General features: G+C 40.0%; 1 protein-coding gene across 1 annotated transcript; it reads left to right on the top strand.

Moving 5' to 3' along the window:
- The first annotated feature begins 23,984 nt into the window (after positions 1–23,984).
- Positions 23,985–25,500, top strand: LOC131902575 (vomeronasal type-1 receptor 4-like). Its single transcript, XM_059253600.1, has one exon. The coding sequence runs from the start codon at positions 23,985–23,987 to the stop codon at positions 24,891–24,893; it is 909 nt and encodes a 302-aa protein (XP_059109583.1). The 3' UTR covers positions 24,894–25,500.
- The last annotated feature ends 349 nt before the right edge of the window (positions 25,501–25,849 follow it).

Raw genomic sequence — 25,849 nt, 5'->3', positions numbered from 1 at the left:
CCTTTTGTTATCCAGTTTTTGTCACTGGAGAAGCAGAAGAAAGCTTCACCTCTATGCAAGAGACTCTCATGTATGTGGAGACTCATATTGTGGCGGGAGGTAATATAGATGAGTCCATCATTTATTAGGTCAGTCTTAAGAGGGACAGCCAGCCTTGCATTGCCTCTGTGTGGTAGACAGATGTAGATCTGTTCTTTGGCAATGTTACAAGAGGAGGAAGCAGGATGGATAATGTATGATAATTGTGAATTACAAAGAATTTAACAAGGCATTTCCTCCCATCCATGCCACTGTGTAGAACATTGCTCAGTTAATGAAAAACTGATGCAAGTAATGAGATATACTCACACTCTGCTGGGTATTTCCCACTTGATTTTAGTATCCCCTTAGCTGATTAATCAGCAAAATAGCATGACAATTGTATTTCCTGAAGATGGATGGCTATCAGAAACACTGCCCCGAAATTTTATAAAGGTTTTATTATGTAAATATTATAACTACTTTTAAAAATTTGAAGAAGCATGTAAATTATGTAGATGGATGCCAAAGGGAGTAAGGATTGGGAAATAGCTCACTAAAGTTTGGGACAGGGCATAGATGTCCAAATCTTGCAAGTCTTGTGGTTGGATTCTTCTGGTAGTAAGGGTGTGGGCTGATGTCTTCAAGTTTTTGGCCTCTTATTCAAGAATGAAATGGAAGTTCACACAGCAAGATAAACTCTACTTAAAACAACGTGATAGACAAAACTTAAGTCCAAGTGGATCAAGGACCTCAACATAAATCCAGCTACTCTGAACCTGCTAGAACAGAAGGTAGGAAGTAGTCTTGAACGCATTGACATAGGAGACCACTTCCTAAATAGAACACCAGTAGCACAGACACTGAGAGAAACAATCAATCAATGGGACCTCTTAAAACTGAGAAGCTTTTGTAGAGCAAAGGATACAGTTAACAAGGCAAAGCGACAGCCTACAGAATGGGAAAAGATCTTCACCAACCCCACATCTGACAGAGGACTGATATCCAGAATATATAAGGAACTCAAGAAATTAGACATCAAAATGCCCAACAGTCCAATTAAGAAATGGGCTATAGAACTAAACAGAGAATTCTCAACAGAGGAAACTCAAATGGCTGAAAGACATTTAAGAAATTGCTCAACATCCATAATCATCAGGGAAATGCAAATCAAAACAACTCTGAGATACCACCTTACGCCTGTCAGAATGGCTAAGATAAAAAACACTGAAGACACATTATGCTGGAGAGGATGTGGAGCTAGGGGAACTCTCCTCCACTGCTGGTGGGAATGCAAGCTTGTACAACCACTTTGGAAATCAATATGGTGCTTTCTTAGAAAATTGGGAATCCATTCCCCCAAGATCCAGCTATACCACTCTTGGGCATATACCCAAGGAATGCTCAACCACACCACAAGAGCACTTGTTCAGCTATGTTCATGTCAGCATTGTTTGTAATAGCCAGAACATGGAAACAACCTCAATGCCCTTCAACTGAAGAATGGATAAACAAAATGTGGTACATATACACAATGGAATACTACTCAGCAGAGAAAAACAATGACATCATGAGGTTTGCAGACAAATGGATGGATCTAGAAAAAATCATCCTGAGTGAGGTAACCCAGACTCAGAAAGACAAACATGGTATGTACTCACTCATAACAGGATACTAGATGTGGAACAAGGATGACTGGACTGCTACTCACATCACCAGGGAGGCTACCTAGAAAACAGGACCCTAAGAAAGACACAGGGATCGCCCAATGACAGAGAAATGGAATGAGATCTACATGAACAGCCTGGACATGAGTGAGGGTAGTGAAGGGCGAGGGTCAAGGGAAAGAGAGCTTGGGTGAGTGGGAGATCCCAGCTGGATCAACAACAGAGAGGGAGAACAAGGAACAGGAGACCATGGTAAATGAAGACCACATGAGAATAGGAAGAAGCAAAGTGCTAGAGAGGCCCACAGAAATCCACAAAGATACCCCCACAACAGACTGCTGGCAATGGTCGAGAGACAGCCAGAACTGACCTACTCTGGTGATGGGATAGCCAAACACCCTAATTAGCAGCCTACATGAGCTTATCCCATTGTAAGAGGACTACCTTACTTTTCAACTTACCCCTGCTAGGCTTCCCTTTGTCTAGCTGATGTACAAAAGAGCTAGCAAAATCCTCTCAATATAGGTGCCTTTCTTCCCACTTGCATTCTCTAGGACATCCTGAGAGTTTGGTTATTTCACAGATAGCTTATGTGTCTTACAGTCTAATGGTAAAGAAAACTGAAATCATGGCTGACTATGAAGTTGTGCTTCAGGAGTCCCTGGTCCACTCACAACAGCTCTAGCCTGCATCAGTACCAGAAATGTTCTTCAGCCATAGCTTCCCAAATACCCTGCTTTTAGCTGCATTTGAGGCAATCAGGTTGGCTTTCAAAGCTTATAGCAATAATCCTCAACAAGGTCTCAGAAAAGAGCATCTTCCCTTATCACTTAGCGAAAAAATATGATCAATGGAAATTAATGTTTTGATGTTATCTTGAATTTTATATGTCAACATGTTTTAGAAATTTTTCATCTATGTACATCAGGGAGATTAGTCTGTAAATTTACTTTATTGTTATCTGGTTTGGAATCACTGAAATGCTGGATTAATCAATAGATTGGAAGCCAATTAATAGTGAAATTATAGAAGTCTGTTTGGAAGTTCCTAAAATACTAAAAAAGAACTACTATTTGACACAGCTAATCTACTTCTGGGCCTATACCCTGTGAACTCCATATACTTCCACAGAGATATATGCAAAGCCATTTTTATTGATGCTGTATTTATTATATCAAGAAAATTCAGCCCAGCTATATATCCATAAACAGATAAATCTATAATCAAATGTGTTTTCATATATAAAATAGACTATTATTCAACTACAGTGATAGAAGAAATCACAAAAAGTGTAGGAAGTTTGATGGACGTTTAATGAATAGTATTAAACCAGGTAACACCAACTCAAAAAGAAACTCACGTCATCTACTTCATATGCAGATCTTATCCTATATGGTTCAAATGTTTACATGTAAGTAGGTAAGTTTAACTTTATTATAATACTTAGAAAGGAGACCCAGCCGGGCGGTGGTGGCGCACACCTTTAATCCCAGCACTCAGGAGGCAGAGCCAGGTGGATCTCTGTGAGTTCGAGGCCAGCCTGAGCTACCAAGTGAGTCCCAGGAGAGGCGCAAAGCTACACAGAGAAACCCTGTCTCAAAAAAACAAAACAAACAAAAAAAATTGTAAGAAAGGAGACCCAAAAAGGTAATGTCAGGCAAAGTGGCAGTAAGGTAGTTATGTGAGAGTATATCAAGTTAGTTATTTTTCTGTCTTCAACTCTGCCAATTTCTTATTCTGCAGTGGATAAAGGCATAAAAATATACTTGTTAGTGAAAGGGTAAAATCCTAAGCAAAGCTCTATGGCTACAGTATAGCTATTCTAACTGTATAAAACTAAATTGAAATATAAAGAAATTGGGTCTGAGCAAGGGTTCATTTGAGTAGCTATCTCTTCGTATATCTTTAATGCTTTTATTCGTGAGTTCATTACAATACAGTGATTTTTGGTTGTAAGCCTAGCCTTTAATGGCTGAACCAGGACCCCAAGAAAGACACAGGGAAGGTCAATGACAAAGAAATGACAGAGAAATGGAAGAACAAGGGAATCTGTGGCTGATATGTAAAATTAAATTAAATTATAAAATAAAATAAAAACAATACAGTGATTTTAGTTTAAAATAAAATGGTATCACAACTTATCCAAAGATATAGGAATGGCTTAGCTGTGGCCACCAGTCAATGTAGTACATCACACAGATGGACTAAAAGATGGAAATCACATGAATGATTTATTAGATGCCACAAAATATTCTTTCTTTTTTCTTTTTTATTGAAAAATAGTTTATTTTCTTATACAATATATCCTGATTACAGCTTCTCCTCACTCTACCATCTCCCCTCCCAAGCTGATGCACTTCTTTTCTGTCATTTGAAAAGAAAAGTCTTCTGATATATAACAAAAATGACAAGATAAAATATGATGAGATAAAATATATCAAATAGAGGTTGGACAAAACAAACACACTCATTCATATACTCAGGAGGCCCATAAATATGCTAAACTGAAAGCTATAATTTCTATGCAGGGGACTAGATGGAGATGTATGCAGTCCCTATGCTTGTGGCTTCCATGTCAGTGAGTCCACAGAGTTTCGCTCAGTTGGTTCAGAGGGCCTTGTTCTCTTGATGTCATCCATCACCTGTGGCTCTTACACTCTTCCTCCCTTTTCTCCCATGGTGTTGTCTGAACTCTGAGGGAATTGATTTGATGGAAACATCCCATTTGTCATCCCTGATGTCAGAAGTACTTTTAACAAAACCCAACATTCCTTTCCCATAAATGCCATGAAGTGTCAAGAGATACACCAATAACACTGTGGTGATATGTTGCATATCAAACAAAATTTGCCTGAGGATCAGAAGACAGAGGCAGCCACTAGATTAAACATAGAGGCCAGACAGTGGTGGCATACACCTTTAATCCTAGTATTCAGGAGGCAGAGATTCATCAGGATCTTTGTGAGTTCAAAGCCACCCTTGACTACATGAGTTTGATTCAGTGTAGCAGAGAAACAGAACCAGGAAGTTGTGGCACCTACTTTTATTTCCAGTAATTGAGAGTCACATGCTTTTAATACCAGTTCTTAAGATCTCAGGCATTTGCTACCAGTATTTGGGAAGCACACACACCATTAATCCAAGCACTAGGGAAGAAGTAAAATGGCTGGGCAGAGAAAGGCCAATAAGGCATAAGGAGACAGGAACTAGACTCAGAGGCATTCAGTCAAAGGCTATGTGGAGATAGTATCTGGCCTTCCGTTTGGCCTGAGGATTGGGTAATTGTGAGAAGTTTATCTAGTGGTTGGTTCCATTGTCTCTCTGATCTTTCAGCATTTACTCCAATGTCTGGCTCCAGGTTTTTATCATAAGACCATTTAGGATTTGTGCAATATAATACCTCAGCATAATAAAGGCTACATACTACAAACCTGCACCAAGAGTTAGCATCCAACAATATTATACACAAGAGTTACAGGCTTACTGAACACCTCCAGTTATATTTAACCTTCAAAAGTGTCCACAATTTTTGTAAATAGTTCCAAAGTTGGGGTATATCCTGTAAAACCCAAGTCTTTCAAAAGCATATTCTATTTGAACCATATTAATAAAAGAAACCATTAGGGGGATCAATAAAGATATGAGAAGGGAGTAAAATGAGCACAAATCCTGAAGGGAACCAGGGAATAAAGTACAATTGCATAAATGAGTTTATAAAGTGCTCTCCAAAACTGAACAAGACTCTAGGTGTCAAGAGTATGCATTAGTGTCAGCTCTCCAAAACTGAACAAGACTCTAGGTGTCAAGAGTATGCATTAGTGTCATAGAGGAGTTGAAAATGCCTAAAAATTGAGAGGTAAAGTATGTGGAGTTGAATACAGAGGACCTAGTGTCTATTCTAAAATATTTTGGTTGGGAAGAGGCATAGAACAAGAGGATAGAAAACACATGATTGACAATAGACTGGAGACTTATAAGGTCACTGCAAAGGAACATAAACTAATGCAAACACAGAACCACTCTAAGAGTTTTAAGGGTAGAAAGGGATGCCATGATACTAGTGAGGTATGATGAGATGCAGTGCATTTCTGAAATTCAGTGTTAGAATGATGGTGGGTTCCAACAATGCTTTTACAATGATCCTGTAAAGCCTCTGAACCCTTTTCTGATCTTAGATATTGGTCTCTACTACAAAGCACTCACCATGCCTCACCATGCCTAATCACATTTACTCCGAATCCATTCTTATCCCTGCCCAATTTTAAAACAGTAATAGCTATCAACATGTGTAGACAATTTCCAGTTGCTAAATTTAGAAATTTATGTCATAATGTCTGAACCTGTCCTTGGAAATGATCGTACATAATGAGACTCATTATTTTGTGTAATTAATACGCTATAATAAAGAAGATCTACCATTAGAGGGGTGCCATCCTATCCTCAATTTGACCCTTGTTGCCCAGCTGTCTTTCAAATTCATAATCTCTTTTACTTTAAATACATATGTAATATTAAGCATATGTAATGATATATTTTGAATTATGAAAAAAGTACACAATAAGATATATTACATATGTTAATTTTTATAATAATTACCATTGTATGCATATTTGTACTCTTCCATACTCATTTAGTGTTGGTCCAATGTACATAATTTTAGAACTGACTACATAGTATTGTATAACCAATCCCTAGGGAAGACAAAGTCTCCCTTTATGTGCATTCATTAATTACTTGTAGCTTTCGATCGAGATGTAGAGAATTGTCAGGTTTCCCATTCATGTTGACATCTCAGATAATGCTGCCACTGTTCGGCCTTCTTTAGAAAATCATTTTCTTGTAATTTTATGAATCAACTTCAGGCCTGCCCCAAAGGAGAGAATCCATGCCTGCCTGGGACTGTAAACTTTGCTCAATAGTCTAATGACTGGTGAGAGCATCAACCTAGAAGAGAACTTACTATTTCCAACTTCCTAAATCAATATAATTTAAAATTGCATTTTTTGTACTTATTCTGATACCCAGAGGTAAGAGTAGGTCTCAGCCTTTATCAGCAAAGAAGCTTCCATTGGTAGTAAATAGAGACCATTACAGAAGTCCACAACTGATCAACATGAAGAGAACAACTGACAATAAGGTGCTGAGGCCCCAATTTAATGAATCTACAAGACATGTACTACAACTATGTATCAAAGAACAACTTGCAAGAAGTGGAAATGTAGAATTCAAGGGCTAGTACATATGCTGGGAAATAATATCATCTCTATATAATATGTAAGTAAAGTAGATAGGCCCTTTCTATCTACCATCACATTTCCTTTATTTACTTCCACATTTCAATCCATATATGACAATCATAGGACAGCTTGTACATGAGAGTAAACATATGTTGTTTTTCCAAGCTAAATCCATTTTGCTTCAGATTTGTTCTTTAATATTTTTTCCACAAATCAATAAAATTCACACACACACACACACACACACACACACGCACACACACACACATACACACACACACACACACACATACACACACACACACACACACAATGTATCATTGATTAAGATGCATGCTCTTAAAGCTCTTCATTGCTATGATGCAAACAGTTCCAATGCTGACATTGCCTTATTGGTTATGATCACGTTTAAAAAAAATGGTAATTTTTTATAATTGTTTACATTCATCTTTAGGTATTATAGGAATGATAAGATGACACAACAAAAAAATAGAAAGAGGGCCGGCAATATAAGTATTGGCAGTCTCTGAATTGTAATGTGTTGTTTGATATTAGCAAGTGCAGCAGAGCACAGAAACTGAGGTGTAGTGCCTGATGAGCAGAAAGGGACAAAATGCTGGAAAACATGGAGCTGATTGTGCAATGTCAATGACCAGCCACCTAGTGATTCCATTTCCAAAAGTTAAACACATGGGTAAGATGTCAGATATTGTATGAAAGAGCACAAAACTGTTCACTGGGACAAGGCTGGTTTGGGTGGCTCTAATGTCAGGAGAAGACTTAGGACACAGAACTCTATACATGTGTTGGAACCTCTGATTGTGCTTCTGCAATGTAAGCACCATGTAACCACTGGCCCACATCATGATTCCCAAACACGTGACATTAGAGGAGCCCAATAAGGCTACATATAAGGTGTAGATTAGATTTTCAGGTTTGGGCACAGCACAGCACAGGAAATCTCTAAACTCAGTGCTTTTCTTTCTATCCCCAATGTCTGCCAACATCAGAGGAATGTATCCATAATGATGAGTACCAGGGACCAGCATAGGATGACAGAAAGTCCAATGATCTTGGGGGCTGTCGCTTTAAAATGGTCAAGATACAGCCCGAACTGACATACTCTGGTGATGGGATGGCCAAACACCCTAATTGTCGTGCTAGAAACCTCATCCAACTACTGAGGGATCTGGATGCAGAGATCCATGGATAGGCCCTGGGTGGATCTCTGGGAGTCCAATTAGCAAGAATGAGGAGGGTTTATATGAGCGAGAATTGTTGAAACCAAGGTTGGATAAAGCACAGGGACAAATAGCCAAATGGATGGAAACACATGAACTATGAACCAATGGCTGAGGGGTCACCAACTGGATCAGGCCCTCTGAATGGGTGAGACAGTTGATTGGCTTGATCTGTTTGGGAGGCATCCAGGCAGTGGGACCGGGTCCTGTGCTCACTGCATGAGTTGGCTGTTTGAAACCTGGGGCCTATGCAGGATCGCTTGGCTCGGCCTGGGAGGAGGGGTCTGGACCTACCTGGACTGAGTCTACCAGGTTGATCTCAGTCCGTGGGGTAGGCTTTGCCCTGAAGGAGGTGGGAATGGGGGGTGGGCTGGGGAGAAGGTGAGGGGGGCGGGAGGGGGAAGAACAAGGGAATCTGTGGCTGATATGTAGAACTGAATTGTATTGCAAAATAAAAAAAAAATGTTTATACTCAACATTCCTTGGAGTGATCACGCTAGACTAGAAGAAACTTAAGAGGGATGTAGAGCATAGGCACACTCCTGTGTCCATTCTGTGGAAATAAAAATAAGTTAACATACAATGTGATATAGAATATACATCCAACAAAACACAGCATTGTCTGAGGGATTACTTCATGCAGAAGAACAATGAAGTTAGCTCCAGTCATGTATTTGACAATTCAGTCGATAGCCTTGACCTTGACAACAGAGAATTCATCCATGATAATACAGCAAAGCAAGGCTTGCTGGGTGGTGGTGGTGCATGCCTTTAATCCCAGCATTTGGGGGGCAGAGCCAGGCAGATCTCTATGAGTTTGCGGCCAGCCTGGTATACAGAGTGAGATTCAGGACAGGCACAAAAACTACATAGAGAAACCCTGTCTCAAAAAATATAAAATAAAAAAAGCAAGGCTGAGTTCAGAGCATTTCCACTGAAGTCTGGGACAGCATGGGCAGGTCTGTGTATGACATTCTGATATACTTCTAGGATGTCACTTAATATGAGATCCAGAGATCTCTAGATAGACATGCAGTACTATCATCTTCGTGCCACGCTAAATACTGTGCTCCTCACCAACAATTACATTTCGTTCTTGAGGAATTGAAAAGTGTATCATTTTCATAAGAAGTTTCCTGAGATTGAAAGTGACTTGGAAGTGGTGAAATGTCAGATTTATAGTGTCCTTCACTTTGAGTTTACATATTTATAGTGCCTCACAATGAATATTTAATTTGAATTTGTTGCAGCCTTTTCCCTGAGGTGAGACTGTTAATACCATCCATTATACTTTAGAAATGAGAAAGATAGCTAGATAGAGAAAGAGATAGAGACAGAGAGAGAGGGGGGTGTTAGAGAACAACTCACATGAGTTATAACCTCTTCAACCATGTAAGCCTTTAGAATGACCAGGCTTGGAGGCAGGCAATTTTACCCACTGAACCATCAGTCTAACTCTGAGAACACCAGATTCCACCAATAGTAAAAGTCAGACTTAGCAGGACTAAGATGACCTCCAGCAAATAAAATTAAATCATCACATTGCATGCAACACTATCTATTCATTATCTGTTAAAATACTCCTTGTTTGAATATAAGAATATATTTTGTTCATCTGGCTGTTCTTTTCTTTGTCCCCTTTAAAAAGTACATCTGTGTTTGCAAACTCTCCTGCTGTGGAACAATCCTTTTCTACACTATGAATATGCATTACATTCATTGGTTAATAAAAACTGACAGTTCATTGGCTAGGCAGCAAGTTAGGCAAGAAAGCCAAACTGTGATGATGGGAAGAAGAAGGGTAGAGTCAGAGGAGTTGAGAGAGACACCAGCCAGCTGACATACAAGTAGGTTGCCTAAAAATGAGATAACAAGCTTTGTGCCATGTGGCAAAGCATAGATAGAAATATGGGTTAATTTAAGTGTAAGTGTTAGCTAGTAACAAACATGAGCTACTGGCAGAGCATTTATAGTTCATATTCAGTTTCTGAGTTGATTATTGAGAACCATGCAGTCAGGGCAGGAAATATCAATTTACACTATCTTATTGAATCTGGAGATATTTTGTAGGTCTATATCATGTATATTTAAAATACAATTACCCAAATGCATCAATGCTGATCATATAAAAATCAACTTCACCTAAAATTAAATTCAATAAAGGTAAAAAACTGCCCCAATATAAGAATTACAATCGCCCCATTCCTGGGCACCAGCCACTCCCCGGAAGACGTGCCCAACTTGGCCCCAGGTTCTGGCCACTGGGCAGATTGCCTTCTGGCCCCACCGGGAAGGCTCCCCTTCTCCAAGACCCCTGGCAGATCCTGCAATCTCCACGCCCTGTCCCCATGCCCATCTGCCCAAGACCCTAGCCACTTCCTGAGACTTAGAGACCGGCCCCCAGCTCCCATCTTGCCCCGGACTTCCCTTCTGGACCAGAGAGAGAGAGAGAGACAAGAGCTCCCATCCTGCCCTGGACTTCCTGTCTGGACAAAAGCTCCCATCCTGCCCCAGACTTCCCGTCTGGACTAGAGCTTCCATCCTGACCCAGAATTCCCATTTGGACAAGAGAGCTTCCATCTGGACAAAAGAGAGAGACTTCCTGAATCTGTCAGCTCTGTCTTAACCAAGTGCACTGATAAGACCAAGAACGAACAACAGGAGATGGGCAGACATCAAGGCAGAAATATATACAAAAAATGAAGAGCAATACAGCATCACCAGAACCTAGCCCTCCTCCAACATCTAGACCTCAACATCAGAAATTGGAAGAAGCAGAAGAAAACAGCCTTATGAATGACATCATGAAGAAGATAGAGGCTTGTGTAGAGGAAAAGCCAAAAAAATGGGAAGAACACTGTAAACAACTAGAGGAAAGGGCAAACAAATTAGAAGAAAACAATAAAGTCCTGGAAGAAAACAATAAAGTACTGAAAGAAAATTTTAAAAAAAGCAATGAGACAAATGAAGGAAACAGTCCAAGACCTGAAAAGGGAAATAGAAAAAATGAAGAAGACACAAACAGAGGGAATGCTGGAAATAGAAAATCTGAGTAAACGATCAGGAATTTCAGATGCAAGTATAACCAACAGAATGCAAGAGATGGAAGAGAGGATCTCTGGTGTTGAAGATATAGTAGAAGAAATAGATTCATCAGTCAAAGAAAACACTAAAGCCAACAAAGTCATGAACCAAAATGTCCAAGAAATTTGGGACACCATGAAAAGACCAAACTTATGAGTAATAAAGGTAGAAGAAGGAGAAGAATACCAACTCAAGGGCACAGAAAATATATTCAACAAGGTCATGGAAGAAAACTTTCCTAACTTAAAGAAGGAAATGTCTATGAAGATACAAGAAGCCTATAGAACACCAAACAGACTAGACCCCCCAAAAAAGTCCCCTCGCCACATAATAATTGAACAACTAAATATACAGAATAAAGAAAGAATATTAAGAGCAGCAAAGGAAAAAGGCTAAGTGACTTATAAAGGCAAACCCATCAGAATAACACCCGATTTCTCAATGGAGACTTTGAAAGCCAGAAGGACCTGGAAAGATGTAATGCAGACACTAAGAGACCATGGATGCCAGCCTACACTAATATACCCAGCAAAACTTTCAATCATCATAGATGGAGTGAACAAGACATTCCAAGACAAAGCCAGATTTAAACAATACTTATCCACAAGCCCAGGCCTACAGAAAGCACTAGAAGGAAAATTCCAACCTAAGGAAGTCAGATACACCCTCAAAAACACAGGCAATAGATAATACCACAGCAGTAAACCCCAACGAAGAGAAGTATACACACATTACCACTAAAATTAACAAGAATGAACAATCACTGGTCATTAATATCCCTCAATATCAATGGACTTAATTCACCTATAAAAAGACATAGGCTTACAGAATGGATACGAAAGCAGGACCCATCTTTCTGTTACATACAAGAAACACATCTCAAATTCAAAGATAGACACTACATAAAACTAAAAGGCTGGGAAAAGACTTTCCAATCAAACAGTCTTAAGAAACAAGCGGGTGTAGCCATCCTGATATCCAGCAAAATAGACTTCAAAATAAAATCAATCAAAAGAGATCAAGAAGGACATTACATACTCATCACAGAAAAGATCCACCAAGATGAAGTTTCAATTCTGAACAGTTATTCCCCAAGCACAAGGGCACCCACATATGTAAAAGAAACATTACTAAAGCTTAAACCACATATAAAACCCCACACATTAATAGTGGGAGACCTCAACACCCCACTTTCACCATTGGACAGATCTCCCAAATCGAAACTTAACAGAGAAGTAAAAGACTTAACTGATGTCATGACTCAAATGGACTTAATCAACATCTACAGAACATTCCATCCTAAGAAAAAAGAATATACCTTCTTCTCAGAACCCCATGGAACCTTCTCTAAAATCGACCACATACTTGGCCACAAAACAAATCTAAACACATACAAAACAATTGGAATAACCTCCTGTGTTCTATCAGACCACCATGGTCTAAAGTTAGATTTCAACAACAACAAAAACTACAGAAAAACTATAATCTCATGGAAACTGAATAATGCTCAACTGAATCACCAATGGGCTAAGGAAGAAATAAAGAAAGAAATTAAAGACTTCCTAGAGATCAACAAAAATGAAGACACAACATACCCAAACTTATGGGACACTATGAAAGCAGTGCTAAGAGGGAAATTCAAAGCACTAAATGCCCACATAAATAAGTTGGAGAAATCTCACACTAGTGACTTAACAGCACACCTGAAAGCTCTAGAACAAGAAGAAGCAAAGTCTCCCAGGAAAAATAGATGCCAGGAAATTATCAAAGTGAGAGCTGAAATCAATAAAATAGAAACAAAGAGAACAATACAAAAAATTAATGAAACAAAGAGTTAGTTCTTTGAGAAAATCAACAAGATAGACAAGCCCTTATCCAAACTAACCAAAAGACAGAGAGAGAGAGAGCATCCAAATCAACAAAATCAGAAATGAAAAGGGGGACATAACAACAGACTTTGAGGAAATTCAGAGAATCAGCAGGTCATACTTCAAAAACCTCTACTCCACAAAAACTAAAAAACCTAAAAGAAATGGATAACTTTCTGGATAGATACCACATACCTAAGTTAAATCAAGACCAGATAAACTATTTAAATAGTCCAATAACCCCTAAGGAAATAGAAACAGTCATTAAAAGTCTCCCAACCAAAAAAAGCCCAGGACCAGATGGTTTCAGTGCAGAATTCTACCAGATCTTCAAAGAAGATTTAATACCAATACTCTCTAAACTGTTCCACACAATAGAAACAGAAGGAACATTACCAAACTTCTTCTATGAGGCTACAATTACCTTGATTCCTAAACCAAACAAGGATACAACAAAGAAAGAGAATTACAGACCGATCTCCCTCGTGAACATTGATGCAAAAATACTCAATAAAATACTGGAAAACAGACTCCAAGAACACATCAAAACAATTATCCACCATGATCAGGTAGGCTTCATCCCAGGGATACAAGGGTGGTTCAACATACGAAAGTCCATCAATGTAATGCACCACATAAACAAACTCAAAGAAAAAAACCACATGATCATCTCACTAGATGCAGAAAAGGCATTTGACAAAATCCAACACCCCTTCATGATAAAGGTCTTGGAGCGATCAGGAATACAAGGAACATACCTAAACATAATAAAGGCTATTTACAGCAAGCCAACAGCCAACATCAAATTAAATGGAGAGAAACTCAAAACAATTCCACAAAAATCAGGAAAGAGGTAAGGCTGTCCGCTCTTCCCATACTTAGTCAATACAGTACTTGAAGTTCTAGCCAAAGCAATAAGACAACATAAGGAGATTAAGGGTACACAAATTGGAAAGGAAGAAGTCAAGCTTTCCCTACTTGCAGATGACATGATAGTATACTTGAGTGACCCCAAAGATTCCACTAAGGAACTGATACAGTTTATAAACTCCTTCAGCAACATAGCAGGATACAAGATCAGCTCAAAAAAATCAGTAGCCCTGCTATATACAATGGACAAAGAAGCTGAAAAGGAAATCAGAGATACATCACCCTTTACAATAGCCACAAATGACATAAAAGACCTTGTGGTAACACTAACCAAGCAAGTGAAGGACATATATGACAAGAACTTTAAGTCCCTGAAAAAAGAAATTGAAGAAGATGTCAGAAAATGGAAAGATCTCCCATGCTCATGGATAGGCAGGACTAACATAGTAAAAATGGCAATCTTACCCAAAGCAATCTACAGATTCAATGCAATCCCCATCAAAATACCAACACAATTCTTCACAGACCTGGAAAGAATAATACTCAACTTCATATGGAAAAATAAAAAGCCCAGGATAGCCAAAAGAATTCTGTACAATAAAACAACCTCTGGATGCATCACGATCCCTGGGAGAAGGGAATAAGAAAGTGAGCACATCCCTGCAGCTGTCATACCGGGGAACAAACCACAAGAAGAGATAAAAATGAAAACCTGGTACAGATCGACTTGTCAATCTTAATCAGACTTTGGGAAGTCTAATGCAAGACAGTTCATTGTCAGCCTACGTAAAACAGTACAATTTGGAAAAAGGCTTCCGGGCAACAATATTGTTCCAGGTGTGACTACATATAGACTCTTACAAAGTACGTGTAACCATGAGGGTGGGTTTTATAGCTAAAATACCTGGTATCTAGTGTAGTCTTTGGTTGAAAGCATAGAGGTCTGCAGGCTATAAAGTCCTATGACATTTCTGACTAAGGATGTGCTCGGGACAGCATACAAGATGCCTGATGTGCTGCCAGCAGAGATTGGAGATGAGGGACCCGAGGTTGTGGACCATCAACCCTCTGTGCTGTCCTCTCCACATCTTCTGCTTTGCATGCCTCTAGAGGGCCAAGGCAGAAATGTCTATGTGTCCCAAGGTCATGCTTTATGACATGCACATGTCATGTTCTCCTCCATATATTTACTTTTTGTGATGCTAATCTTTCTCTTCTATCTGATCTTCATGTTCTGTGTTCCTAGACGAACGGTGATTTCTGTGATACAAGAAAGGAATAAAACAAATTTCATGGGAAATTATACAGAGATGATCACCCAGGCTGGGGTGAAGGCAGTTATGCAGGTCATGGGAAAGGACCTGCAACCTGGGGAAGCTTTTCAGGCTTGGATAAACTGTACTGAATGTGTGGTCAACTACAGCACATGGTATGATGTGTATCAACACACTGGACTTAAATTGGCCATGATGAATAATTCAGTTTCTGAGGATATTTCAAGGACATTGTGTAAGACTTGAGACCCTAAGGGGTATTGGCTGAAGACTGTGGATGGGGTGACACATAGATGGGATGACAAACTAGAAGTGTGGGAACCTAGAATAGGAGGAAAATGTTGGCCTTCACCAAGAAAGGCAGATGGCAACTTTAATCCTGATATTTTGATTCCTCCTGAAAGAGTGTGGAGACAATGTGGCAATAGTTGAAGTGATTGCTGCAAGTTTTCTTGGATTCCTCGATTGAAAAGAGCTGCCAGGAAAGGTGAGCTTCCTTTCATGGAAGCTCTGAAAAATGGATCAGGTTTTCCTTGGAAGTGTTGGGATAAGAAGGATAAAAGTTGCTGACTTGAAGGGATAGATCTCTTGTCTGAAGTCATTGTGGCCCACCAGTCATGGGGCTTGGTGTCTGCAGAGGGCTGAGGAGGAACTTAGGCAGCTGAGGTGGTCTTGAGGTTGGAACAGGCTGTGCAAGAAGGAAATGACTGTCTGGTACATTGACCACTGTTCTTATTTTTACCTTTTTTTGTGAAATTGCATGTTGCTAGCCTCTGGGTTAAGTGCTCAGAATATTGTATAATCATTAGTAATAAAAATAGATTATGCTTGCTTCGGTGTTAAGCCTAGGATAGTTTCTCTGTTTAACTAAAGTTGATGAAGAATATATTGGTGATTTTCTAAGAATAACCTTTGGAATCACGAGAACACTCTGTATTGGGTGATTTCCCCTTTTCTTTCTGTTTCCCCTTGCTTGTGAAAATAAAAGAGTGAGGTTACCAAGGCAAAAGCAGAAGCTGTAGGAGAAGCTACTTAGCAACTGCGGAAGCCTGAAGTGACCTGTCAGCTTGCACTGTCTCTGAGTTATTACAATGCATTTCAAGTATCCTGTCATTTGGACCCCTGAAACTGCTGAAGCTGGTCCCTGACAAGGATGGACAATGGTTTAGAGAGGGAAGAGTATGGCATAATTACTCTGTGGAGTTGGCATGAGGTCTGACTCCAGAGATAGCAAAAGGGTCACCAGGTTGTTAAGAACCTCCTCTCTCAGCTTTCTGGATGGAATACTGGCATTTGATTTGATCTCCTCCATTGAGGAGACACCACAAGGTGATTAACATTCCTGGTTCTCTTTGTGCCTCTCTGTGAGTACAAGGAACTCTGTGGCCCCAACACTGGAGAAGAAGACTCTGTCCAGTCCAGCTACCAAGAGGAGGTTCTCTGACCAGTTGAGCTGCCTGCAAGTCATGTAGATACCTCCAGGGATGCAGCTCCTGTGCATTCCCACCAATGTGTTGAGGTGGGCTTTTCAATGCGGCAGCTGCTGCTCTCAGTACCTGCTCACCCGTACTCCCCTAAGTAACCCCAAATGGTTCATACAATTGGGCTTTGGGAGAATTGTTGCTTTGGCTTGTCATGACTTCCCTGTCTGGGGTGAGTAGATGTGAATAGGTATTTCTACCTAGGAAGAGTTTCACACAACAGTCAAAATGAAGAGTGATGGTGTTTTTAGGTTCTTCCAGAAGTCAGTGCCCTCACTCTTCTGTTGATGACAGGGAATTCATAGATCATAGGTGTTGATGCTCCTTAGCACACCCGGCCCAGAACAAAGCAGAACAGAATGAGAAGTATGCGAACAACTGACACTCACATCCCAGGGAGCTTCAGACATGGGAACTGGGCATTTAATTTCTAGACAAATACCTGCCCCATAAAATATTCAGAGTGAAGACTGGGCAGTCGAGCTTCTTCAGTCAGAGACATTGAAAGGTTTAAAAGCTATGGGAGTGAAGACCAAGCAGAGAGATGAGGAAGCCCTACAGAATGTAGGAATCAGCTTCCTGGGTATCATTTTGTGGTGAGCGATTTCCTAGGGATAACATGATGCACAGAAGTCTACTCACCCAAGATAGGGAACCAAAAACAGACCAAAGCAACCATAACACCAAAGTCCCAGTTGGTAATAAACCATTAAATTAAACTCTTTTTTTTTAATAACTTTTTTTTTATTTTTATTTTGCAATACAATTAAGTTCTACATACAGGCACAGATTCCCTTGTTCTCCCCCCTCACGCCCCCCTCACCTTCCCCCCAGCCCGCCTCCCATTCCAATCTCCTCCAGGGCAAAGCCTTCCCCACAGACTGATATCAACCTGGTGGACTCAGTCCAGGTAGGTCCAGTCCCCTCCTCCCTAAATTAAACTCTTATTGGACTTCCTTACCGTAGTATGGCTGCAGGGTTTCTTTTTTTTTTCTTAATTTTTTTTATTTTTATTTTGCAATACAATTCAGTTCTACATATCAGCCACGGATTCCCTTGTTCTCCCCCCTCCCGCCCCCCTTACCTTCCCCCCAGCCCACACCCATTCCCACCTCCTCCAGGGCAAGCCTTCCCCACGGATTGAGATCAACCTGATAGACTCAATCCAGGTAGTTCCAGTCCCCTCCAGGGTTTCTTACAGGAGTGGGCGTGACTCAAATGCAGCTGCCTCATTGAAAAGTCCATCCTCTCAGGGGTGTGATGACTCAAGGATCTGCTTCCCTGTATCTCTGCTTGACTTGGGGCAACAGTTCTGAGAAGCTCTTCTAGGTAGTTCAGTAGGTCAGAACATCCACCCTTAGTAGATTTTTTTAAAAAGCTGCTTCTGTAACCTGTGGAGGGGCCCTCTTGAATCTTATATGTTTGAGTTTTCCTATATTTCTAAAATGTGTTTACTTTGTGAATCTGAAGTGCCCCTCTTCCTGGAGGGAATGTTTTAATTTGGAGGAAATTGCTCGAAAACACAGTTGTTCTCAGGGGTAATATTCTTAGTATAGAGGTATGCTTATATCATTCCCAGTAAAACACACATTTTTTTTTTACTGTTTTTGGTGATCTAATCCTTGTCTAGACCAGACATTTATGTTTATAAACTATGAAAACTTACCAAATAGCACTTTCAGTCAGCATGCCTAGTAATAGTACATCTTGTATTCAGGTGTAGAGGAGGAAGCTCAGCTCTGTGGAGCCCAAACTTCCTTGGTACTGATTATTGTTTCCCATTTAGAAGTGTTGACAGTACATACACAAGGAAGTGAGATCATGTTTGTCAAACACACATTGTACAAGTGATTGACAACAACCAATTCAGAATTGTAACACTCTACTAAAAATTGCAGAAGTAACTGGGAACAACCATTAAAATGTTGAAAAAATCCAAGAGAACACCCAGTGGGCAAAAAGATAATGAGCTCTAATTATTAATAGAATAAAAATTAACATTTTCTTATCCAGCATCATGAATCATTTTAAAGTTGCATCAAAGCCAGGCACAATGGCACATACCTTTAATCCCAGTTCTTGGGCTGTGAAGGCAGGTATATATTTGAGTTTGAGGCCAGACTGTCTACAGATTAAGTTCCTGGGACACAGCCAGGACCGCATGGAGAAACCTTGCATAGAAAAACACATATGTATATTAATCTCACATCCCTGTGTATGTACTGTCAATGTTAGGTGTCTACCAAGTGTGAGAAGAAGATAATGAAAAAAATTAACTGATAGTTCCAACTCCTGATGCCAACTGAACAGTTATTTTACGACTGATGTTGACTTCATGTTTTATCCAGATTCCTGCTCTGATGGGTGTGTTTTTATGTAGTGTGTGTAGGTTCCCCAGTTCAAGTGCATGTGGAGGCTAGGGGTTGAATCCCAGTGTCTTTCTCTATTACTCTCCACCTTGCTTTTTAAGATATGGAATCCACTGAACCTATACCTCAACATTTAGCTCAGATTGGCTGGCCAGTGAGATACTAGAACATACCTATTTCTGACTACCTGAAGTTACAGGCTCCTACTGCACACAAAACTTCTAATGTAGGTGCTGGGGATCCTGACAATGGTACCCATGATTACCCAGAAAATACTTTACCAACTGAGCCATTTCCTCAGCCAACATTTTGTAAGGTACATAGGACTGCAGAGCCCTTTTGCTTCTCCTACCATTAAGAATTTAACACAAAATATCAGATTTGAATAACAACAAAAAATTACTAGAACCAGATTTAATGCATTAGCACATTAACCTTAAGCTTGTTTGGTAGACAGTGTTGTGACTGATACCATTGAGTGCTTTATAAATTACCCACTGTCTGGACCAGGATATATCTCTGGTGCATGAGCTGGCTTTTTGGAGCTCATTCCCTATGGTGGGATACTTTGCTCAGCCTTGATTCAGGGGAAGGGACTTGGTCCTGCCTTAACTTAATGTTACCAGGCTTTGTTGACTGCCCATGAGAAGCCTTACCTTTTGGCGGAGTGGATGGGGGTGGATTTGGGGGAGGCAGAAAAGGAGAACTAGAGGAGGGGTGGGAGGGGGTACTGTGGTAGGTATGTAAAATGAATAAAAAATTTAAAAAACTGAAACAAAACTTTTCCATATATATATGCATATCTATCTATCTATCTATCTATCTATCTATAAATTACCCACTGTCAGCATGCTTATAACACATATGTTTTGTGACGTGTGTCCTTTATTTTATTTGATATGTGTGAAGGTTTTGCGTCTTTTGTGTGTGTGTGTGTGTGTGTGTGTGTGTGTGTGTGTGTGTGTGCCCTGTGTGCCCACAAGGGTCAGAAGAGGACATCAGGTCCCCTGGAATTGGAGTTACAGGCAATTATGAGATATCATGTGGGTGCTGGGAATTGAACCTGTGTCCCATGGAGTATTATGTCTGCATGTGTATGTGTACACCATGTGCATGCCCGGTGTTCAAGCAATTTTGAAGAAGCCACCAGATCCCATGGAATTTGAATAATGAATGATTGTGAGCTACCATGTGGGTACTGTGATTCAAACCTTGATCCTCTATGAGAGCAAACAAATGCTTTTAATTTCTGAGCCATCTTTCCAGCTCCATGATGTGTCTAATTTTTGAACAACACTGTCGTCTATTCTTTCTCCATTTCTCTTTCTATGTTTCTTTTGGTATTTGTTTGTGAATACTATAAGGCTGGTTGTCAATTTTGAGTTATTGTTCAAAGAAAGTTATGGAACATATTAAATCCATAGAGTTGTACTGAGCAAAGAAGCATTTGTAACTTGTGCAGTTCCCAGAACTAGAGGAGATTCGGGGAAGATGTCTGTAAACACAGGACAAAAGCATTCATACACAGACACTGGGAAACTATGCAAAGGAGGGGTTCAGAGAAAGCTATTGGTTCCGTCCCAGCAATTAGTTACTATATCTGAGGGGTTTGTGAACTACTGTTGGCTGCCTGTAAGTGACTGAAACTCTGTTTCCGTGACTGGTTGCAAGTCAGCTGTTTGTCACAAGCCCAAATCCCTAAGGGAGGTTTTAAGTTTGTGATGTACAGAAGTTGGACCTTAATTCTTTAGGCCAGGTCTCAAATACATGAGCTCATGTTGAGGGTATTTGAAATTTATCTAATGCCATTAACTTTTATCAAGGTTCACAACTGAGTCATATGCTTGAGGAGGACAGAGAAGTCAGAAATCTTCACAATGACAAAAGAATGGCAACACTGTGCCAGAATGAGGGTGGTGGTGGGCATATGAGTCCAGCAGACATGGTAACTACAAGCAAGGTAACCTATGGAGATTTAATTATTTATTTATTATTTATTATTGCATGATTACCTTTCTTTGTGTAGTCCTAAATGTGAGTAATTATATTGCCACAAACTGTGTCAGAAAATAAGAAAAGTATCACTAAGGAAAAGTCCTTACCCTATTTATCATGGTTTCAAAAGGGTATTTTGGCTTCCCGGTCTAAAAGGTTAGGGTCAGAGTTCTATATTTGCATGTATTCTGGTCATTTCCTGTTTGTATATTCAGTAAGTGTGGGGAAGACTTATTCAGGGAAATTAAAATTCCAGCTCCAACTTTCCTTTCCATCCTCACCTGCTCTTCCTTAGAACCTATCCCACTGATATAACTGTCTGGACTCCCTCTGTGATCCACTGTCCCAGGAGAGGAGAATCCCTTCCAGATTTTCAGTGTGTCCCTCTGCTGTTCACTTGATAGTGAAAATTTTCCTGAAGGTTCTGATGGGAAGAAGTGTTTTTCAAAGGTGAAGTCAACTCCCTCAGCAGACAGTGTCATGGCTGCCTCCTGTGACATCCTCTTGGCCTAAGGGGAGATGAGGTATCAGCATATGAACAGGTGTCCCTGTGTCTGTGACTATATGGAGACAGGCTGTTTGTCCATCTGACCACTGAGGTCCTGTGAAGCATCTGCTATCACAGAGGCATCTGCTTTCCTAGGTGAGTCCTGATTGCTTTTCTCAGGCTTGCAGAAGCTAGACATCCTGCTGCCAGCTGTGTAAGTGCAGCACTCTGAGCTAGTCTTTCTCTTTCAGGGACAGAATGCTGCACTGTATGAATACTCACAGAGCGATGGCAGATCATCTGAGTCCTGAATACTCCACAGGTGGAGGGGATCTGCCAGAGAGAGGCCTGTGTGCTTAGTCTCCTCTCCCTGAAAATCTTTGGCAAGGGGGATTTGCTGTCACAGGAGGCAGGTTGTGGGTCTTTGCATCTAAAATGCTTTATCACAGTATTCAAGGTATACAGACAGACAGACCCCCCTCCTCAACACACACACACACACACACACACACACACACACACACACACACACACAAGATTTACACTCAAACACACAAGTTTTCTTTGGACAAATACCAGGACTACTGAGTGAAATGTAATGCCTGTTAGAATCACAAGTGCCAGAGAGCAGAACCTAGAGATATAAGAATCCTTGCTTTCCTTGGAAGCTGCCTCTTTGACTCAGAGTCATAGAAGCAGGTGGCAGTTTTCTATTGGAAACACAGGTACCAAGTGGCACAGTGACAAAAGGTAATTTTTCTTCCTTGGGGGCAAAAGCAGTAATAGTGATTTCATGCTGTATTTATGTGCATAAGAGTGTGGACAAAATCAGATACATGTGATTCAAATTCCAATCAATTCTAATGAGGTTTCTATGACTTGCAAATTTAGCATCACTTGGGGAGGACTAAATATTTATATCTCTACTGCTATGGTTTCTATCTTGTAAACAAGTCCTTGATCTCCAGATTTTCCTTTGGACCAATGTATACATATACCACTTACGTTTTCCTGTCTCAAAAAAAAATTCTTACACACTATTCATAAAGGTATGCATACAATTTTGTTTCGCATATGTTTACACAACCATGGTAGAATAGGGACAGTATTCTGGTGTTAACCATACTGTAATATAGTAAATGGGGAAAGTTCTCACGGTTGTCATTCCAACATTGAATCAACTCTTACAAATTATTAAGTTCAATGATTGTATAAAATTGATCTGTTTCATATGTGATTAGCATTGTCATCACCTTTTGATATTTACATTGAATACATGATGTATGCCAATGGCATATGCTAGGAATTAATGGCACATTTCAAAAATATAGAGGTGGTAAAATAGACTCAAGAATGGCAGTGTAAATGACATTCATTTTAAAATTATGACGAGGAGCCCCTGACGAGAACAGTTTTGCAACATACAGCCTAGAGGACATTATTTTCTTTCCAAAATGGTGTTGGTTGTGGTATGTCTGCCGTTTGCCAGTGGTAAAATCCAGGAAATCTGTAGTGTCACAAAACTCATCCTATAACTGTCTGTCTCATCATTAGAAGCCCCCACACAAGGCTGCTGTGAGCTGGAAATCGCACATCATCTGTAGAGCCATGTGAAAAGTGCTGAAAACCAGCAGGTGCAGTACTAACTTTGTCTTTAACTACAGTCCTGTCTATTTGTAGGAACAACTGGGAATATTTTGAGCCTGCATGTACTTCTGTGTGAGGGTGTGGAACCCCTAGATATAGAGTTTCAGACAGTTGTGAGTTGCCATGTGTATGCTGGGAATTGAACCCAGATCCTCTGGTAGAGCAGCCAGTGTCTGTAACTGCTCCAACACCTAGAAACTTGGGGGCTCTCAAGAAGACTTTCTGGGTTAGGAAGTTATACTGTTCTTACTGAAGACTCAAGTTTAGTCTCAGCATACACATCTAGCAGCTTGCCACTGACTGTAACCCTGACTGGGTCCAAAGGCACTTGCACTAAAGTGAATATTGTCACACGAAGACACAAAAATGTATACATAGTTAAAGTTTTTAAAAACTCTTAAACAGCCAGGCAGAGGTGGTGCACACCTTTAATACCAACACTCGGGAGGCAGAACCAGGAGGATCTCTGTGAGTTTAAGGCCAGCCTGGTCTACAGAGCAAGATCCAGGACAGACATCAAAACTACAAAGAGAAACACTGCCTTGAAAGAAAAACACAAACAAATAAACAAAAACCTGCCACCAACACCAATAACAACAAAAAACTTTTAAACATATTTTATCTTAATATCTGACTGTAAAGTAGTGGTTATTTGGCTAGCATGGATTTCATGTACAATGAAGAAAATAGTCTATCCTGAAGTTCTCAGGATTGGATACTGAGTGACATTCCTATAAAATGACACAATGGCATCCAGAGACCTGGCCATGGGGATCTTCTTCCTATTCCAGACTGTACTGGGCATGTTTGGGAACTTAGCTTTGCTTTGCTATCTCATTCTTTCTAACTTCAGTGGGATCAGGGTGAGGCCCACAGACTTGATTATCAAACATCTGACTTTGGCTAACATCATGGTTCTTCTCTGCAAAGGAATCCCTCAGATAATGGCTGCTTTTGATCAGACATATTCTCTAGATAATATTTCATGTAAACTTGTCTTTTATTTTCATAGAGTTGCCAGGGGAGTATCCCTTGGTTCCACATCCCTGTTGAGTGTCTTTCAGGCCATCACCATCAGCCCCAGTAATTCCAAGTGGACACAGCTCAAGGTCAAAGCCCCTAGGGTAATTGGTCCTTTCCTAGGCCTGTGCTGGGCCCTGTATCTACTTACACATATCTTTCTCTTAAGTACAGTGACTGACATGAGGGATAAAGGAAATCTTACTGAATTTAGACAATTTGTGTATTGTTTAGTAGTAAAAACTTCCAAACAACCTCTCAAAGTATATACAGCCTTATTGGCTTCCAATGATGTTATATGTTTGGGAATCATGGTGTGGGCCAGTGGCTTCATGATGTTAATCTTGTTAAAACATAAACAGAGGGTCCAGCATATCCAAAAATCTCTGTCTACTAAATCATTTCCTCAGACCAAAGCCACACAAAGAATTCTTGCCCTAGTGAGCAGTTTTGTGGTTTTTTATGTATCCTCTCTCACCTTAATGGTATATTTTTCTTTCCAGGATGGAACAGATACATGGCTGGCCAATGCCAATGTGGCCATGAGTGCAAGCTTCTCAGCACTCTCACCCTTTCTGCTCATCAGACACTATATCAGGGATTTTCATCCAGGCAGTACTCGAGTTTATCAATAACCAATTTATTTGTGTGTAGTCAGAGCACTCTAAAACATAGACTGTATACAGTATTTTATATTCAATATGACCCCTTCACATCAGGTCCATTCTGTAGGGACAGTATCTCCTAACATTCTTGGGACACAGTCTTGAATCCAATTGCTGTCCATTGTTTCAACTCAGAATATTGTAGTACTAGATTAATTCAATATTTGGGGTGTAGAGGTTGTTGTGATTATTATGATGGTTTGTAAAGGTCTGATCATCATTCACTAGTATGTTGTATAAACAAAATTAATAGACATTGTTTTTTAGCTAGACCATCATCCTAAAGGAAGACTGGAGTCCCAAACTAATTCTGAGAAACTGAACAGTTGCATAAGATGCCTAAGAGAGTGGTGACAGTGGGGCACACTTATAGTTTGCTGGTGTTGTACAGAACACAGAATTTAGGGTGTGATTAGGATCTGTCTTTCCCATATACTGATGGATAATACCATCTCTGTGAAAATACCATGTGAGATTTGGAAATGCTACTTTTTTCACATTCATGTGAGTATTTAGATGTGACATGACCTGATCAGAAATAGGGGATTATTAAATATAGCTTATCAGATACTGCTAATTTTTGAATATTTCTTATTTATTTTTATGTGTTTTTCTTTCATGCATGTATGTGTACTATGTGCATTCCTGGTGTGGTGTAGTTTAGAATATGGTGTAATATTCCATGGGATTGGAGTCATGGACTGTTGTGATCTGTCATGTGGGTGCTTGGAATGAAACCCAGGTTCTCTGCAAGAACAAGATGTATTCTGGGTCACTGAACCCTCAATTGTCGACTTCTAAACCACAAACTTCAAAGAATAATGGTTGTCGAGAAGTATAGATTGAGAGAGTGGCCAACTAATGACTGATCTAGCCTAAAACCCTTGCCCAGAGAATAAGACCACCCCTGACCCTATCTGTAGTAC

Source organism: Peromyscus eremicus, chromosome 1, assembly GCF_949786415.1.
Source record: "Peromyscus eremicus chromosome 1, PerEre_H2_v1, whole genome shotgun sequence".
In the NCBI taxonomy this organism is placed as follows: Eukaryota; Metazoa; Chordata; class Mammalia; order Rodentia; family Cricetidae; genus Peromyscus; species Peromyscus eremicus.
This window is presented reverse-complemented; position numbering and strand designations above follow the sequence as displayed.